A 13,871-nucleotide genomic window follows, 5' to 3' on the forward strand; every position below is an offset into this window, starting at 1 on the left:
TAGGTTCTTTAAAAAAGGTGCCTTTAAAAAAAAAAAAGTTGTAGTAATCTGAGAGAAACAAAGCTTTACAGTTTCTTTGCTTAAAAGATAGAAACCTATCTTGTTCAGTGTGCAGTGCAGTAGTCTGTGTAATTGTGTTTGAACAGTATTGGTGCAGTGTGGTATTTTTAAAGTCAAGGTTAGAGTTGCCAAATATTTTGCTGACTGATTGCTTTTTATTCTGGCAGGTTGTTGAAGAATACAATAAGCAAACACAAGAAATACAGCAGTTGACAGAATATCTAGAGGGAAAGAAAAATGAGTTGAATAACTATAAGCAAAACATTTCACAGGTAATAGCTCAAGTTATCAAGTCTGTGTCATTATAGCCCTACATCATTGTAGGAATGTATGTACAGAAATAAAGGGTATCATTTCAGATTGTCTTGAGTGCAAACTGAGATGTTACCTCCCCTAATTATGATGTTTTTGCAATTTAAACGCTATCTCCAGGGGAAAATTCAGTTCTTAAATTGATTTTACATGGATATGTCTACTTTTAGGTCAAAGAAAAGTGGCTAAGCCTCTTGAAAGTGATGATTGAACAAATTAATGGAAAGTTCAGTAAGTTTTTTAGTTCTATGCAGTGTGTTGGTGAAGTTGATCTTCATATGGAAAATGAGGTATGATTGATTTTTTTAGTTTAACATTCATATTTTCTTGCATGTTTTGCTCACATATTGCTAGAGAAAAATAACAAGTCATGTGGAGATGTTCTTTTTAAAAAAACACTGAACTTCTACTCAATGCTTTGGTGTACTAGAACTGACTTACCAGTCTGATTGAAGGCAAATGAGTCTATCTAGATGCATAGGGCTTCACCTCCTGACTTTTGGAATAGGCCTGCAACTTACAGATCTTGGTTAGAAACCTTGTATTTACTTAACAGTTACTCAGATTTTTGAAGTTTTTGATCTAAATCTGCATTTTTAGCTAATTTTTGTCCTCCATTGTCATCTAAATCTTCTATTACTAGGCGTTGAAGTGATTTGGTTCTACATGTAGTTTCTACTGGAGTCTGGGGACATTTTGTCTATTCTGAAAGCAGTTGTCATTTGGCCCTATTACCTTCTCAGTAAGCCTTACAGGTAGAGTTTGCCTCTGGTGAATAGTTTAAAACATTAGTAGAACTTGGGGAGAAATACTCAGTGCGATAAACAGGAGAGAGAAATCTGGTATTTTGTTTTAAGCTGATTGCTGAAATGATGATTTCAAGACTTTCATTTGTTAACACATAGACTACATTATAGTGAAAGTTTACACATAATAATTTTTTAATCTTTTTTTTTCTGTTGTAAATTACTCAAGCAGCTTTTCTTAAAATAGCAGTGGCAGTTATTACTCAGGGCAGAAGAGTGATTAATAAGGCTCTTTATGTGAACTGCATGAAAAATGTTTACCTGGAGACTAATAATACGAAACAGTAGAACACTAAAACACAGACTTTTCAGGTCTTTTGATAATTACCTAGGCAGATCTATATTATATAAAAACTATCTTTCAGATAAAAGTATGTTGGGAGAGAGAACACAAAAGGAACAGTAAAGCAGTTTAAGAGCAAAAGGAGTCTGGAGTGCCTTCCAGAATCTCTGCTTTGGAAGGTCTTGCTTTTCTATAGTAAGGATGTCACAAATAGTTTCAAGAGATTAGCTAGTGGTACTGTGCTAGTGAGTAAAACTTCTTTCCTCAAGGGATGAATGGCTACAATCCAGAAGGGTGGATAATCTGTTCTCAAGTTTGTATTCCTTACCCTTCTCTTCAGGAAAATCTTCTGCCTCACCTGTAGATATGAAGAGGGAGACTCTTGAGGTAGAATTACTTTTTATTAGAAGTATTTCTGTGACACTGAAGTTCAAGTCTCTGTTAGTCTGCCTTGTAGGAATCTTGAGATATGTGGATGTTCTTGGTGACACTACCTACTATCCCCATTGGATAATAGGAGGAATTGGACATTAGTAGGAATTTCTTCACAGGAAGGGTGACTAAACATGGAATGGACTGAGGAGGGAAGTGATGGAGTCACCATCCCTGGAAGTGCTTAAGGAATGACTGGATAGGGCACTCAGTGTCATGGTCTATTTGACAGGTTGGTGTTCAGTCAAAGGTTGGGCTCTGATCTCAGAAACCTTTTCCAACCTAATTGATTCTGTGATTCTGTGTGAAATGCTTCACTGGGTTCTTCCTTAACATCCTAGCAGAAGCCTCTGTAAACATTCTGACTTTACTTGGTAACACTTAGTAGTCAGAATTCGGACTGCTAGCCATGATAACCGTCACATTCCTTGATTAACCACAAGGAGTTTTGAGCATCATTTTTGTCAGGTTTTGGAATGTCTGGCAGTTCTACAAACTGGCATTCCAAATAGTCTGGCAGTAGTCAAGGTCTGACTGATGCCATCATGGCTGTGTTGGACATGAATCTTTTTTTAACTTGGTTTTGCTAGACTGTATCTTGTTCACTTTTTCAAAGCTGGTTTCAGTCTGTGCCAATGCGTCTGAAATTACAGTGGGTCTAGAGAACCTTAGATTCTGGGTTTTATTTCTCCTTACATGAAGTTGTAATCAGAAAAACTCAAAGAATCACAGATATTCTAAGTTGGAAGGACCCACAAGGATCATCAAATCCAGCTCTTAAGTAAATGGCCTTAAATCCAACTCTTAAGTAAATACAGGGATTGAACCCACAACTTTGATGTTGTTAGCATCGTGCTCTGACCAGTCAGGCTAAATCAGTGGCCACAGAACACAACTTCAGGAATAATAGAGAGTACTCTGAAGACTTCTTTTTCGTCTTATGCATGAATACATTTCTTTTCATGGTCTTTCTTTTGAGCCACATCTATTATCCTGATACCTTGCGTCATTGGCTGAGCCTAGTGACAAGTTTCACTTTCCTGTTAAAGAAAAGCCAGGGTTGGAATCCTTGTGTGTGGTTTTCCTGTTGAGGTATGAAAAAGAAATGGCTGTCCTGGTGGATTTTGGGCTGCTTGTACTTGAAGAAGTTCAGATTGGTATTCAACCTACACACACACCCCATTACTCCACTGTTCAAACTAATAGTATCCTAAGGCATTGTTTTTCTGATGAATGGGATTTATAGGGGCATTGCTTTCTCCTTCTAGCCAAGATTTTTATTTTCCTGTTGATGTTCTTACTGTGGGTGAAGCCTTTCTTAACAGCAATTAACAAATCGTAGTCACGGAGAAGGAATGGTATTGGAAATTCTGTAACAGAGGTAGACGAGAGTTAAGGAAAATAGATGAAACAGAGTTAATATATTGATCTTAAGTTGAACCTGAGTAGTTGGTAGACCCGTGTACATTTGTATAAATGTCCTTCAGTTTGCATGTCATCATAAAATAAGGTGTAATACAAAGAAAATGAGTTTAACAGGTGGTGGCTTCTACAGGAGGAGTATGAGAAGTATGGGATTCGCATTAGAGTAAAATTCCACAGTAGCACTGAACTTCATGAATTGACTCCGTATCATCAGAGTGGAGGTGAGAAAACTGTTTCTACTATGTTGTACCTGATGGCTCTGCAAGAACTCAACAGATGTCCTTTCAGGGTTGTTGATGAAATAAATCAGGTGAGAATCAATAGTGCAGTATTGTTCTTTCTATGTACAGATGCTTATGACATAGTGGAGAGAACAGACTTTTTTTTTCTTTTCAGGGAATGGATCCAATGAATGAGAGAAGAGTTTTTGAAATGGTTGTGGAAACTGCTTGTGAAAAAAGGACATCTCAGTACTTCTTCATTACACCAAAGGTGTGTGGCAGAAAATTAAATAGGAAGTTTAAAATGTAGGAGAATTGCATTTTGTGTGATAATACACCAGTAAACACTGTATAACTTACCTCTGTTTTACCTAAGAATCTTGGATTGAAAGGTAACTGAGAGGATTTGTCCACTTTGAGGACAATCAGGCAAGAATTCATACAACTTAGACCAAGGTTTATCTCCTCAAAAACCCACTCTGGACTTGTGGCCTCACTGGAAGTATAATGTGTTAATCACCAGTGGACAGGATTACCATGGAAAAGGTTGTAAAGGTAATGCCTCTAGCTAACAGAATTCAGACTGTAGCAGAGACCAGCTTCCAGATGAGTTAGATGATGATACTGGAGGAGGAGCAGGCTGGTGCTGCTGATGTCTGAAGAAGTAGAAGAGTCCCACATCATTACTGGAATAGTTTTCCTGTATTAATCTGAGGCTTACAGGCTCAGAAAAGGTGAGATCTGTGCTCTGAGAGGGACCAGTTTGATTGTACTCGTTGGTCAAAATTTAAAAAAAAGTAGTTGACTTACTAGGCATGCAGTGATGCAATGCCAAGGCTTGAATGGGGTAAATAGGCTGGCTGTTCACCTGCACCTATAACAGAGACTAATGTTATATTCAGCTTGATCCAAGACAGATTGAACGGTAAAAGTTACTTGTACACCGGGGAGACAAGCAGTCAGTAGTGTGCTGGTTTTTATTAAGATACCATCTTATCATTCTGTATCCTGATAACACTGTATTTTAGAAAATCTGGTTGGTATGTCCTGTTTTTTCAGTAAATAGCAATTGAAGGGTCTGATTAAGGCCACCTTGTAGCATTTACCTTACTGGAAGAAGGTAGAAAGTAATGCTTCTTGTTCCTTCTGATCTTGCAGTATGCTTACCTCCGCGCAGTTTGGTCGTTTCCTGACCACATTTCTTCTTTATTGTTATGTGTAATTTATTCCCTTTTGTCTTCTTGTGATTCCTCTCCTTATTGGATCAGCTTTTTTGTGCACTCTCCTACTTAGAGAAGGAACAGAGTGATTTGGATGTTGAATGATAGATAGCTCAACTAACTAATGCTTCCCAAATGTAAGGAGTTGTAGAAAATTACTGTCTGGGGTCCAGAGTCTGTTTTAAAAGTTGAGTCTGTTGTCAAATTACTAAGAATAGAGACAGGGGAAAATTGAATGTTCAGAGCTAACCAGAAAGATCAAAATAGAAAAAGCAGAAGTAAAAAAATCTCAGAAGTTCAAAAAAGCAAAAAACGTTAGCATTGTGGTAGGAGGAAACTCAAGGACAGTGTTGCACCATGATTCAGCAACAAGAAACCGTGTTATGAAGAGGTGGCTGAAGATACTCTTTGTGCCTCCTTCCTTCTTCCTGCCCCCTGCAAGCAGGTGATCACCACAGTTAACACGGCAAGTTATGATGGCCTGTCACAAGAAAAATTAGTGAGAGAGCATGTCAGGTAAAGGTTTAGCTGATGAGAGTGTTTGTGTGGGTGGCATTAGAGGATAATTAAAAGGCTGCACAGGGCAAGCAGAGAAGGCCAGACTCTGCTGTTCCATGGCTTACCTGCAGTTCCTGACTCCACGCTATATGTCACCACTTACTAGAAAGCAAGTATGTAATCACCTACTAGAAAATGTGACAATTTGTCATGTTAAGCTGAGTTCTGTGTGTGTACCCAGTGGATACAGGGAAAAGTGCGACTCTCTTTTTCAGTATGTTGACATCTCCCCTGCTGACATTTTTAAACAAGTTGCAGTGGGGAGGGGTATAAATTAATATACAGCAAAGTTGATTAGGAATATTTTATTCTGAATAGTTGTGAATCACTGTCATAATGAGTAGATGAACTGAATATGTTCTTAGAAGTGGGTTTGAAAATTAGTATTTTTAATACAAATCTGTGGTGAAACAGACTACGTTTATTAAACATACGGATAATCACCATGTTGGGAGTTAATCATTTTTTCACTGTAAAGCAAGATTAGAATTCTAAATAATCTTAGGTTAGGTAACTTTATTTGAAAATAGGATTCATCTCAGTGCAGACAAACATAAAATTTGGTATTTAAGTGGGAAAAATAAACAACAGCATCTAGTGTAAGGCATAAATGCCTAAATGGCTGGGGAGAGGGAAGTGGAAAGTTGAGCATCAGTTGCAAGTAAATTGTTGAATGTCATCCTGAGCACTGCTTGTAATCTACAGTTTGCATGATATCTTTGTCTGCTGGGCTTGTGCTTGGCAAGGTTTGGATTATCATAAGTATCCAGCTTTGGCTGTTAAACTTCAGAAAATTAGTACAGGGGCTGGAATTACTCCAGAAGATAGCAGTGCAGCTTCTAGTAATTTTGATTGTTCTGGGTTTCCACCAGTGGAGATTGCTTAGCTCAGAGAAGCACAAGGCTAAAGAGAGACATAGATGTACTTAGGTACAACTGCTATCTCCTGCCCTGCCCTGGGTCAAAAAGGGAAAAACATGATTCTGGGCCCACAATGGAGTGGAGGTATTCTCTGTATACAGCAAAAAAGCAAAGAGATTGTTTGCAACAAGAAGGTACAGATTAGATATGGAGATGTTCTTCTAATAAGAATAGTGATGCTGGAAATTGGGTGAAGAATGAGTCCCTGTAGAGGGGTTTTCTAGGAACAAAAACACTTCGTTTTTCAGGCTGTAATCCTAGGATATTGATCTTTTTGAGATCTGGGGTTTAACATAGACCTTATTCACTTTTTTGACATAATGGGGAACATCTAGCTGTTTTGACTTTGGTTTCTGTGTTTTTCACCAGCTCCTGCAGAATCTCACATACAATGACAAGATGACTGTGCTGTTTGTCTACAATGGGCCTTTTATGCTGGAGACATACAAATGGAACACGAAACACATGAGGAGAAGGCAGCGGCGGCTTACAAAGATGACTGAATAGTGGCATATAGCTATAGATACATAGTTCTACAGAAGTATTTTATATATCTTTCTTGAAACATCTGGCTTTCAAGAATTCAGAAATTGTCAAAGAGGAAAACATGCAAAGAATTGATAATTGAGAACTTTAGCGCAAGTTTTAAGAACCAATGTTTGACAGATTTGAAATGCATGGTTTTCTTTTTAGGTCTTTCATAGTGGTCACTTTCTTCAAAGAACCTACTTTTCTCAATAGTAGGTTTAAATAAAAATGAAGTTTATTTTTTTTTCTATTCTATCAGTTAATGCAGCATCAGAAGTGCAGGTAATTTTTCTAGGTTATCCTGGACTTACTCTGTGACTGTTGTTTTTTAAAGGTTTTTTTCCCAAAAATTGGAATTTGCTTTTGGTAAATAACTTTACCATAGATGTGGATAGTATTCCATTTCCGTATTGAAATGCAATTTTTTAAAATAAATTCAGATGATCTGTAGGAACAGAATGGTTTGTAATGGTTTGTTTTGTAAAAAGAAACCTGAAATTAATATAAAGAATATGATTCTATGGATGTATTATTGTTGAATAGATACTTTATCTCAAAATTAATAAATAAATATAATAATATTTCATTTTGTAGTGCTTGAAGGATAAGGTCTTTCTAGCACATCTCTTAGCAAGGAGACTGACAGAGTTCCAGGTCTTTGTGAAACAGTGAGCTAGTGAGCTTGCAGAAGTAAAACTAAGCAATATATAACTTCTTGTGTATTTGTTTTTCTAAGTAAAGTTTGATACATTTTTGGTGATAGAGAAAATAGTGCTGCAGATTTCACATGTAAGTGAAACCCAGGAGGCTTTTTACAAGGAGTCAGCTGCATTGGAGTGATTGTACAGTCAATTGCTTTTCAACAGAAAGCCATAAAAATTTTTAATAGAATGTTGGCCATAACTGTTAAGCATTTGGAAATGGAGGTTATCAACAGAATGTTGAATACCTAAAACAAGGTCCTGATTATTAAGTTAACTATTAAAAAAGTAAAATTCAACAATTCGATGTCTGGTTTGAATGGGTGTTTTTCTTAACGGTATCCTGGCAACGAACTTTGCTAATGAAACTGGTATGTCAGTCTTTGATATTCTCATATTTGAAATAAAATAACCCACTACAAAATATGAGCTGGAATCTGGAAGGTTTTAGGTATTAAAGAGTCAGTATTGTAATTGTTCTTTTGAATAGATAGATGAGCCTTCAATGCAGTAGAGAACCACTCATTCTTGTTACTGCGGGCCGCTGTTGGTCAATGGAATTGTCTGTCTGTGAAATGAGTTCCTGGAGTGATTTCTGTGATAATTAGTGTCCCAACACAAGTACTGAAAAGAAGATCTGAAAGTATGGAAACTCAGGCTGTGGTCCAGAGATAATTTGGTCAGCAGAGTATCTTTGACATAATTGAGGCTACAGGCCTATCTGCCTGTCCACTGTATTGAAAGGTCTTAGTTTTAAAAGTATTCTTCAAAATTGTCTATTATCAGGGAGTTTCTCCATGTGAATGGTTTCTTTTCCTGTACCCTCTGTTGTTGGGGTCCCTCCCCCGCCGTGTAGCCCTGGGAGAGGGGCCCTGAGGGCACAGGCACGGGGTTTCCTGCCCCTGCTCAGCCTCGTTCCCATTGGTTGGTTTGTGTTCCCTGCGCGGAGAGAAGGACCCTTGGTCCCGTGACTGGGACAGTTCCTCGGCAGAGCTCCGGCCATGCGGCTGGAGAAATAAACATCTCTCTGAAACAGCTAGCAAGAATCTGTCTGTCCATATATATTTCCTTTCCACGGGACTCCTGGTTTGATATATGCGTGTTGCAGGATCCCCACTGCAACAAATGGTGGAGATTTGAGAGCAGAACGATCCCCGATCCCTAAGCGACTGATTTGTGTGAGTAAACCCTGGAAACTTTGGATTCCTCTTCTTGGTTTTGCTTTGCTATTCCATATCTGAACTATGGAGGAACCGTGGGAAGACTCTTGGCTCTCAGAGCCGCATATGGACATTTATCTTAAACTTAAAATGATTCTTGAACAACGATTTGTAAATTTTAGCTTGATTCAAGCTCAAAAAGAACTGAAACACTTCCTGGCATGGTTGTTTAAGAACTTTTTCTATGTTTCTTGGGATTTAATTCTTACCAAGGGCTTTTGGAAAACCGTTTGGACACAGTTAATACTAGAGTCAAAATATATGCCGATGGAAGAATATTTTCGTGAATATTATTTAGTTACTGAGACTGTTGAGCAATGTCAGCTGTGTCCTGGTGAAGGGAAGCGTGGCGCAGGGACCGTGCGGCCCAGGCCACGTGCACCGAGTGCTCTGAGAGCAGCAGCGAGGCAGTTCCCGCGCGCGGGCGGAGCCACGCGAGCCGCAGTGTCGGTGGCGGAGCGGGGAGCGGCGGGACCCGGCAGGACCCGCACGGCCGCGTGCAGCGCGTGGTGGAGCGAGCCCCGTGAACGCCCGACTGAGAGGGGCGGCGCGCGGGCGGCGGCTGGCGGCGATGGCGGTGGAACGGAGCCGCGCCCGGCCGAGACACGCGCTGGAGCGGGGCGCGAGGGGGTCGTCGCTCGGGGGCCCGGCCGAGACGTGGGTGCAGCGCCCGGCAGCGGCAGCGAAGCTGCGACCAGAGGAGGCGACGCACGGAGAACTGAGCGGCGTGGCCCGGCCCGGCCCGCGCAGCCCCGAACGCGACCCCGGGAAGAGCGCGCAGGCACCAGCAGCTCCGACAATTCCAACACGGGAGCGACCGAAGGAGAGAGCAAAGACGCAGCGAGACAGAAAACAGCAGCCACTCGGAAAAAGGAAAAGATCATAGCAACTAAGACCTTAGGGATAGTAAAATGGTATAATGTTAAGCAAAATTATGGTTTTATAACAAGATGTGACAACCAGCAAGACATATTCGTGCATAGAACTGCTATTAAAAAGAATAACCCTGAAAAATGCATCCCAAGCTTGGGAGATGGAGAAGTGGTGGAATTTAATATTGTACTAGGGAGAAAAGGGTTACAAGCATCGCAGGTCACTGGGCCTGATGGTGTTCCTGTAAAAGGCAGTATATATGCAAAAAATCGTAGTCATGTTAGACAGTATCTCCATTGTAAACCCCCCCTACAGTTTCCCTTTCCTAATCCCACCTTTCCCTTTTACTCTATGTCCTATTACCCCCAGTGTATTCCCAATCCGTTTTTTCATCCATGGTTTCCCTCACAAAACCATGCTTTTGCCAATTGTTTCCCCAAAAATCCCTTTCCAATGCCGAGTGGGGGATGAAAAGGGGGAGGGAAGAAGTTAAACCCTCTCCTGCCTCAGTTTCCCCACAAAGCATGCTCAGAGAATTCTGTCTCCCTTCTGTCAGCCCTAAGATGTTCCAGAGAATCTCTTTGGACATTTAAAGACTCAGGAGGGTGGCTTGTTTTGTTTTGAAACTGTTCTTGTTATGTTTATCCAGTTGTTTTCATTCTCCTTTTATTAAAATAAAACGGGTGAGGTGTTGGGGTCCCTCCCCCGCCGTGTAGCCCTGGGAGAGGGGCCCTGAGGGCACAGGCACGGGGTTTCCTGCCCCTGCTCAGCCTCGTTCCCATTGGTTGGTTTGTGTTCCCTGCGCGGAGAGAAGGACCCTTGGTCCCGTGACTGGGACAGTTCCTCGGCAGAGCTCCGGCCATGCGGCTGGAGAAATAAACATCTCTCTGAAACAGCTAGCAAGAATCTGTCTGTCCATATATATTTCCTTTCCACGGGACTCCTGGTTTGATATATGCGTGTTGCAGGATCCCCACTGCAACACTCTGTCATTCATATTGTTGCTGTTAACTGTTCATTTTTGTATCTCATTGCTGTTTGCAGTAAATAGTTCTTACCTCTCTCAGCCTATGATCTTTGGCTTTTGTGCCTCCGGTTCTCCTCTGCAGCACACTGGAGGGGAGGGGAAAACAGAGCAAGAGAGCAGTGTCTGGTTTGGAGAGTCTTGGTGGCGGCACTGAACTGAGGAGTACCCTTCATAAACCAGGCAGATTGGCATAGTGTCTGATGGGAGGTGTCTGACAGGAGACCTTACATCGTGGGAAGCAGGGGAGGGGGAACCTTGGCACTCTAGCTTCTCTGTAAATAACTGAGCCAGAATTACTTTCTTTACTTCTGACTCACTAAAACACAGTATCCAAAATTACTTTTCCTAGAACTTTTTGTTCCGGAAGCGTTTTTTTCCCCCATACCTTGCTAATTGAGAATAAAACCACGATTCAGTACACTATAGTTTGGGAGAGAAAGGAGGCACAGAAGGAAGTTAAATCCTCCTCTGCTCCAAGAAAAATTCTTCACCTGTCCCTGCCTGAACATCTGAAAATCACATGACTGTTTCTGTGCTATTGCACCCAGACCAGGCTTGCCAAAAGCCATGCTTCTATGAGGCTCATTGATCCAGTGTCCTTTGCATATTCCAATAGCCTGGGTGAAGGGCAGTTTTTTTGTAGTAGGGGCTGATCTAGTAGTTGCTATACCTCATTATACTTTGGTGCTACCTTCAGCCATTGACAAGGCTGAAACAGTAGGGAGAGGGGAGGTAAATGCAGAAAGCAGGTATTTTTAGCCACTGAAAGCTTTTCAGGCATGACTAGCAGTGTTGAAAGCCAACAGGGAAAGCATGGAAAAATAAGGGCCAGTAGCAACAGCAGAGGCAAAAGTAACAGAGGCGATACACAGTGCTACAAGAGCGTACCTACCAACCTCTCCTGTGACTCAGCTCTTTCCCAGTGGTGCAATCCTCTGACTCCCAGTTCCCACATACATGCTTTCCACCAAATTCCACCAGCTTTTCTTCACTAATCTGCACCCCAGTTGCTCTTGGAAGTAATTCCCCAGTTCTCCAGTCTTTTTTCTGTTGATCTATTACCCCTGCTAGGCCAGTGGGGTTTTTTTAACAGTAGTACTAGTTTTGGCTGGGATAATTTTCTTCACAGAAGCTTGTATGGTGTTATGTTGGGTTTGTGAACACTGTTGGTTACATAGGGATGTTTTAGCTACGGCTGTGTGGTACTTGCACCGCATTGAGGCCTTTTCTGTTTCTTACACCGCCCCAAGAAGTTAGCACAAGAAGTTTACAAAAGGCTGGGAGGGGACACAGGCAGGACAGCTGACCCCAGCTGACCAAAGGGCTATGACATGCTGTATGACACTGTCCTCAGCAATAAAAGCTAGGGGAAGAAGGAGGGGTGTTTGGACTTGTGTCTTCTGAAGTAACTGCTGTGTGTAGTGGAGCCATGCTTTTCTGGAGGAATAGCTGAACACCTGGCCTGTTAATGGGAAATAATGGATGAATTCCTTGTTTTGCCTTGCTTGTGGACACAGCTTTTGCTTTCCCAATTAAACTGTTTTTATCTCAACCCACAAGTTTTTTCACTTTTACCATTTTGATTCTCTGACCCATCCCACAGGGGGAGGGTCACTGTGTGGCCCTGAGCTGCTGCCCAGGATTAACCCGCAGCAGCAGAGTATGTTGGTCTCAAAACATGACATTACACTTGTCATTATTGCATCTGGAGCTGCATGGGATCTTAGTAAATATCTTGGCAAGAAGCACAGTGATGAGAACGTAGCTGCAAACGAATGACAGACTTCACTTTGTTGGGGATAAGGAAACCATGCATGGTAGTGGACAAAGCTGATCTTGCAGGAAGCAAGAAGGAGGGGAGAGATGGTAACTCAGAACATGGTGGCAGAAGGTACCAAGGAGCCTTGGAAAAGAACAGAGCAGAAGAGTGCCCAGGTAACATGTAACATGGATGGTTCAAAGTGTATCTGCATCATGTAATTTAAAGGAGAAAGATGTCCAATTCCCCCTTCCCAATTTGTAACCAAAGCTGTAGACTCTGAACGTTATGCAGCTTGACCTTATCTGCAGTCCATTAGCAATGGTTTACCTCAGTTTGGGTCATGTAATAGTTTTTTCATGGACAATAAAGGTTTTTTGGTTGGGTTGGGGGGGGGGAGGGGAGTGTTGTTTTTTCATTTGGTTTGGTGGCTTGGGGTTTTTTGCGGGGCTACTTGTTTGGTTGGTTTTGTTGTTGGTTTTCCTGAGGAATTACAAACAGCGTAAATCCAAAGCAGATGATCAGTACAAGAAGTGTGAAGGGACTTCTCAGACACCACCAAAGAGTATCAGCCCCACTTTGTGCTCCTGCAGTGATGCTTAAAGGACTGTTCAGGTCAAAAGCCACTCATTTTACAGTTTTCTATGGGCCTCATCGGCTGAGGAATCTGATTCTGCTCTGTGTCTGCTTCTGAGCTGAACTGTACTGCCCATGAAGGACTTTTCTTGTCAGATTTTTTGTAGTATTTAAAATACACTTTGCTGTATAAAATATACTGGCTTTGTGCCAGTAAATTTAAAGTGGTGCAGTTGCCAGTGTGCATGCAATTCCATAAGCATCAGTATGTCAGAAATCAGTATGGTCATGAAATCATTTCAGTAGCTTATATTGGGAGAGCCTTTTATTTTAGTTTTAATAAATTTACAGGCTGTCCCCCTTGAAATGTTTGTTTAAAAATGATACCCCTAAGAAATAATGGTTCACTAGATGTAAGAGTTGAATGTAGTTCAGCTTCTAGATAAGGCCTGGATTATTTTATACAATCCAGGAAAGCAGAGGCAGTGATTTGCCACCAGCATTGCACAGGCTAATAATACAGTTGTGGTTTTCCCTTGTATTTTTTGACAAAGCAGTTATGCATGGCTTTTCATAGACCCTAAAAAGATGCTTTCTGCTTGGAAACACAGTTCAAGGCCACAAAAGCAGCCATTAACAGCAGAAGAGCCCAAACCACTGTACTTGGTGCTCTAATATACCTTACATCTGTGTCTTCTGAAACTCTTGCTGCTGGCTTTCTGGCCCTGCCCATTAGCCAGAAGAGAAAAAAAAAGCCATTGAGAAAGTCTGAGATTTCTCTGTGCACCTTTTTAGCACAGTGTTGGAATGGCTCTGATATTGTCTGTACTCTTTGGTATCTTTCTCCATGCGTTCTGAATTCCAAGAGAGCATTTTTGGATCTTGAAATGGTGAACTGCCCTTATGTACTCAGTGATTCTCCTCGTGTCGTGGTTTACACACTCCATTTC

General features: G+C 41.3%; 1 protein-coding gene across 1 annotated transcript in view; it reads left to right on the top strand.

Annotated features, from left to right (window-relative positions):
- SMC5 (structural maintenance of chromosomes 5) overlaps window positions 1-7,770 on the top strand; it is a 41,411-nt gene extending 33,641 nt beyond the window's left edge. The window contains exons 20-24 of the mRNA XM_048291297.1: window positions 228-332; window positions 543-662; window positions 3,449-3,628; window positions 3,715-3,810; window positions 6,607-7,770. Coding sequence (XP_048147254.1) covers window positions 228-332; window positions 543-662; window positions 3,449-3,628; window positions 3,715-3,810; window positions 6,607-6,744 — 639 coding nt within the window. The 3' untranslated portion in view covers window positions 6,745-7,770. The remainder of the gene's footprint in view (window positions 1-227; window positions 333-542; window positions 663-3,448; window positions 3,629-3,714; window positions 3,811-6,606) is intronic.
- The last annotated feature ends 6,101 nt before the right edge of the window (window positions 7,771-13,871 follow it).

The sequence above is a fragment of the Corvus hawaiiensis genome, chromosome Z, assembly GCF_020740725.1.
Source record: "Corvus hawaiiensis isolate bCorHaw1 chromosome Z, bCorHaw1.pri.cur, whole genome shotgun sequence".
Classification (NCBI taxonomy): domain Eukaryota; kingdom Metazoa; phylum Chordata; class Aves; order Passeriformes; family Corvidae; genus Corvus; species Corvus hawaiiensis.